The 5,614-nt window shown below is 46.7% G+C and overlaps 1 protein-coding gene and 2 non-coding genes across 3 annotated transcripts; 2 read left to right on the top strand and 1 right to left on the bottom strand.

Annotated features, from left to right (window-relative positions):
• Positions 1-967: 967 nt before the first annotated feature.
• Positions 968-5,174, top strand: LOC147270595 (E3 SUMO-protein ligase ZBED1-like). Its single transcript, XM_086205278.1, has 4 exons — positions 968-1,310; positions 1,403-2,016; positions 2,172-2,369; positions 5,160-5,174. The coding sequence occupies exons 1-4, from the start codon at positions 968-970 to the stop codon at positions 5,172-5,174; spliced, it is 1,170 nt and encodes a 389-aa protein (XP_086061404.1).
• On the bottom strand, positions 3,112-3,183 carry trnaa-ugc (transfer RNA alanine (anticodon UGC)). Its single transcript has one exon. It is a non-coding gene; the product is annotated as a tRNA-Ala (tRNA).
• Positions 3,974-4,045, top strand: trnae-uuc (transfer RNA glutamic acid (anticodon UUC)). The gene has a single exon. It is a non-coding gene; the product is annotated as a tRNA-Glu (tRNA).
• Positions 5,175-5,614: the final 440 nt, after the last annotated feature.

Genomic DNA, 5,614 nt, shown 5'->3' with positions numbered 1-5,614 from the left:
GTAGTACACATGCAGTACACGCTCAGGACCGGCTCCTACACTTCCTACTACGCTCAGGCAGGGTGCTGTGCTGCTGGGCACCACTCAAACAAATACATGGTTCCTATGGGAGGAATTGGTTGGATTTCCGGTGGATCAGGACCAGGACTGAAGTTGGTCCCTGACCGTCCTGGAGGGGCGGCTGTAACATAGGATGAGTTTTCACAGTGAAGGTCTTCTTCTTCTACAGCTGAATTAAAGTGTAAACAGCCGTCTACACACCTTTAACTGTCCTTATAAACTTGTCTTTTAATAAACTTTCTGTCCTCTTTTAAAGTCGTCAGTGCTTTTGTTTCCATGTAGAGGCTCTACTTGATCACCACCCTTGTGTTTGACTATTTGGAGTGGATGTTCTCTACTAGGAGTGCCACGATAGGTCGTGCTAGAGCTGTAAAACTGTTTTGCGATAACTGATAGGTCATTTTTCTAGTCATACAATCAAGGGCACATTTCAATCTCTGAAAAAGCCATTCTTCTCTTCTTGACTGTAGTCATTTATTTTCAACACAAGATGGCGCTCTGAACTATGTAGTGGTCTGCACTCTGACCCGCGTCAGTCACCCCTCCCTTCCTGTTAATTTGTTGACATTTCAGAGCGAGCACATGGAAGATGGACACTAATTCATACAACATTGAAATCGAAGATGTCCCCATTTCTTTTAAATCCCTTGTATGGCACCATTTCGGTTTCCCAGTTGAGAAGAAAAATGGAGAACGAGTTGCAGACAAAACAGGAACGATCTGCAAACTTTGCAAGACGATTTGCCGTACACCCTTTCTAACACGTCCAACATGCAGTCATATGCAGCTCCACCACAGAGAAATTAAATTAGCGCCTGCTACTGCAAACAGAGCATCACTCCCCAAAGGCCAGACGACGCTGACAACCAGATTTGCCCCTCAACTTCCACCATCAAGTCCAAGAGCGATGGCAATTACACGGGATATTGGCTACATGATCGCATATGGTAAGAGACCATTTTCTATTGTGGAAGATCCGTCGGTCAGGCGTTTACTCAGGAGGATGGACCTGAAATACACTGTCCCATTACGTACGCATTTTAGCACTAAAGTAGTCCCTAAAATCTATGAAGAGACGAAGGCCAGAGTCAAACAGTCCCTTCAAGAGACAAAAAGCATCACGATTACAACGGACGGCTGGACTTCAAGAAGCACAAAGAGCTACATCACAATCACAGCACACGGTATCAACAACGACTGGGAAATGGAAAATGTGCTCCAAACGCGTCCCATCTCCGAGTCCCACACAGGTAGGGCTGATGCAGTACTGCTGGTTAATGCAGATTATTCTTGTTTTGTGAAAATTTCTTTGTGAAGCACTTTGTCACTTTTTCCTTGAGAGATTTAAATAATAAACGTACGTATTTACTGATCGGCGTCAACATTGTAGACGTCCTGTGGAAAGCCCTTGCTGAATGGGAACTTCAGAGGGCAAACCATGTGATCGCAATCGTCACTGACAACGCTCGCAATATGGATGTGGCTGTGCGCGAGGCGGGCTTCGAGCTCCACATCAAGTGCTTTGCACATAGCGCCAATCTGGCATCTCAAGCTGGCCTTCGTGTTGGGCCCATCAGCCGTTTACTCGGGAGAGTGAGGCGCGTGAGTACTTTTTTCCACAAGAGTCCCCCTGCTGAGGCCGTGTTGGAGTCCAAACAGAAGCAGTTACAGCTGCCATCGCGCATGCTGATCACGGATGTACCAACTCGGTGGAACTCCAACCTGGACATATTGGAAAGATATCTGGAGCAGCAAGCCACCATCGGAGCAACTCTCACCAGCCCTGAGATCAAACGCAACGCCCGGGACGTCAATACCCTGGACAGAAGAGACTTCTCACTTGCTGAAGACCTGGTGAAACTCCTCCAACCCCTCAAAACTGCTACTGTGGTCATGTGTGACGAGAAGGCTCCCACCGTGTCTCTTATTGTGCCACTCAAAAGCATGATCGAACAGGTAGGCCTAATTTAAATGAATACTACCACTGCTTTTTATATTGTTCTTTACCTGTTTTCCCTGTTCTTATTTTTGCTTCGTCTGTTTCAATGCTTTGTGTTCATATTGTAAGTGCTACAACTAAAGCAAATTGTTATTTATTGTTTTTCTAACAGAGCATGGCGCCACACCCAGATGATTCCCCTGCCATAGCTGAAACAAAGAGAGAAATCCTCAACAATATCTCAGAAAGATACAGTGGGGATGTGTATGACCGTCTGCTGGAGTGCACAGCGCTGGACCCCAGGTTTCGGGGTCTACCTCAGCTAAACCACGACCAGCGTGAGGCTGTCTTCCTCAGGATCCAGGAAACAGTAAATCTGGTGACCAGCGAGACGCCACCACGCACGGCTGTCGGCTCCGTAAAGGAGGGAGAGGAAGTGGAAAGGACGGAGAAGGGTCGGACCAGGTCTACTTCTAGGTGACCACTCACTATCGTCTGCCACACTGCCCCTCACGGTGGGGAGTGTAGCGCTATCCTGCCACAACACACACACTCACACACACACACACACACACACACACACACACACACTGAGACATGCAGCAGCTCACAGTAACTGCCTCAGTCACACAGCAGATAGACTCCTTTCTATAACAAGATAAGCAGTAGAAAATGGATGGAAGTGATGATGAACTGATGAACAGGTGATTTGTCCAAAAGTCAACATCAGATTCATTTCCAATCTGTGGAAGCAGTTTCATCTTGAGGTTCCAGGTAAGAACAGCCAGCTGTGGGCTGACACACATCTCTTCAGGAGCACTTCTATGCTCCAGACTTGCCAGGTTGAATTGTGTCTGTATTCTGAGGGCAGCAGGAGGACGGAGGAGTGAGGACACACACATTTGGACCTGAGAGCAGCTGTGTGTGGGATTTCCCCAGCAAAGATAAAACCAGCTCCTTCATGCTGGCTATGAAGGCTCACAGTCACACTGACCCAGCTACAAATACTTTGATATGCAACAGACTGGTTTCTCTTCTGGTAGTTTGTTATCAACTGTTGTCACATTTAATGATCAATTTAGCTGACAAGATGAAGGCTCCAAAGGACCAGTTGGAGATGCCGGGGATTGAACCCGGGGCCTCATACATGCAAAGCATGCGCTCTACCACGGAGCTACATCCCCTCTGTCAGAGTCACTGTTTAACTGATGCAGCAACACAAACACAGACACAACATTTTTATTCTTCATTTTAGGGATAAAAAGGAAGTCAGCCTGTGATCTCAAAGGCTCTGTGATCTCAGGAGTTTCACTGTGATGTCAGCCCACACAGCCTTAGACCACAGAGGCAAGTCAGGCTCCAGGAAGCTGAGGCTGCTGCGTTCTCAGTCCAGTCCAGAGTGAAGGTTTCCCTCTCTGAAGCTTTCCAATCCAGCCCAGATCCTCTGTGACTAGCAGGAGTCTTTGACCAGGAAATGAGAATTATATTGAACGTCTGCTCATCCTCAGAATGAAGTAAAAGTATTTGTGTTCCTAAAATAATGTACAGATGTTAAGATCAATTATTAACATTGATTGACAGCTCTAAACTGACCCATCATCACTATACAGTTGCAAACTGAGGACTGAAATATTTAGAAATCCACAGTTGCTCATAACAACTGGTAGTACAAGTACACAGTAGAGACGACTGTAGGAAGTAGCAGTAGTGAGCCTTGAAGAAAATGCAGTAAAGACAGGAAGCCCCATCACATTGTCAGTGTTTCAGTGACTGGCATTGTGAAGAGACTGAGACAAAGTCAGTTATGAATGGAGGGCTGAGTTGGAGCAGAGGGGTGCAGGATCCTGGGGGTGGACTGTCTTTAGGGGGCTGAGGTGTCTGGTGGTCTTGGTGGACCATCTCAAGCTGAGACCACAGAGTCCTGTGTTCTTGAGTCATTGTCTATAGTCTCTGTTGTTGGAGAGCTCAGCTTGGTCCCTGATGGTCTAGTGGCTAGGATTCGGCGCTTTCACCACCGTGGCCCGGGTTCGATTCCCGGTCAGGGAATGAGTTATTTAGAGGTTGAGGGAGAGGTGATCAGGTGGTCCACATGATGGTGGAGGTGATGAACTGTGAATCCATCATGGCTCCACTCTCACCCCCATTGTAGTGTTCTTGGTTCACTCTGCCATGGCCCCATGTTAAAGGGTGACTGTCTCATTCAGGTTCAACCCTTTGTTAGACTCTATTAAGTCACTGACTCCTGCAAGGACAAACTCTGTAAAGTATATCCATGGTGAGGCCTCCCTCAGGAACTAGAACACCAAAGATGAACTGCACTTCATCCGTCAAGCTCAGTTGTGTTGGTGTTCTATGAAGTACTGCCTTCAGAAAGGCACCAAGGATGTCCTGTTGGTCCTCACTGTCCAGGTAGACAGGCTCAGGAAGAGGATCACACAACTAAAATACAGTACAAATAAATACATCCATCCATACATTGTCTTCCGCTCATTCCTACACATTAAGGGTCACGGGGGGGTGGAGCCTATCCCAGCGTCAACGGGCTGAACCCTGAACAGGTCGCCAGTCCATCGGTGGGCCAACATAGAGAAACGAACAACCATTCACACTCACATTCATACCTACGGTCAATTTAGAGTAGTCAAAGTACAAATACATATTTATTTTTAAGAATCAATGTATTACAAGTACTTTCAGGAAAAAACTAACCAAAATGTTCTTAAAAAAACAAAAAAAAAGTTCTTAAAAAAACAAAACAAAATGTTCTTAGCAAAAACCTCTTCACCGTGTGTGTACCGCACATCTGTAAAGTGAGTGTGCGAGAGTGTGTGAGCGTAAGTGTGTAACAGTCAGTGAGCGTGACAAGAACTCCTGAAACACTTCATCAAAGTGCTTTCAAATCTTGTTCAACTGCAACATCGTCCATTCAAACCTGACCTCATCGGTTTGGCATTGTGAAGTTTGTCACTTCAAATCTTCATTCAAGACAATTTCACCTTTAATGCGTGGACTTTGGGGGACAGTTGAAGTCCATCCAGATCCAAGAGAAGTTTTTGAAACACTTCAGAAGTGTAGCACAGTCGTGGGGGACATGCAAGGTTGAGGGCACCCATCAGTCCCATTAGCAGTGCACAGGCCTGGGCAGCATTCCTGCATGTAGGCAAAGTCAGAGTAGTCAAAATAGTACATCCAACTCTGTAGCGCCACCTAAGTAGAATACCAATGTTTGAGATCCTGCTTGTTCAGCATGAATGTTCCAGCAGTGGTCACCTACCTGTGTACTTTCCAATAGTCACCAGTCGCTCTTGGTGCCACCCCTGGTTGCGCCAGTGTCTCCAACAGTGTCTCCAACAGTGTCTCAGCAGCGCCCGTGATCTTAGCAGGACTGATGAGCCTGTGGTTCAGGAACAGGTCCTTTCTAATTGTGCAGATGAGGTTTCTGTTCCAAAGCCTGCATTGTATGTTTTCATGCAAGAAGACACATCACCTCCAGCTGAGACCTGCCAGGTGGTCCTGCTTCATTCAACTCTGCTGCCTCTGCCACTGCCCTGACTGGTGAGGCTGACAGCAGGTTCTCTCTCATCTAAACTCTCTACAATGGAGGCTGAAATCCTT

The sequence above is a fragment of the Aulostomus chinensis genome, chromosome 1 (genome assembly GCF_037954235.1).
Source record: "Aulostomus chinensis isolate RoL2024-O1b breed Wild chromosome 1, RoL_Achi_v1.0, whole genome shotgun sequence".
Taxonomy (NCBI): domain Eukaryota; kingdom Metazoa; phylum Chordata; class Actinopteri; order Syngnathiformes; family Aulostomidae; genus Aulostomus; species Aulostomus chinensis.
Note: the sequence above shows the minus strand (reverse complement) of the source record. Positions and strands in the feature narration are given on the sequence as shown.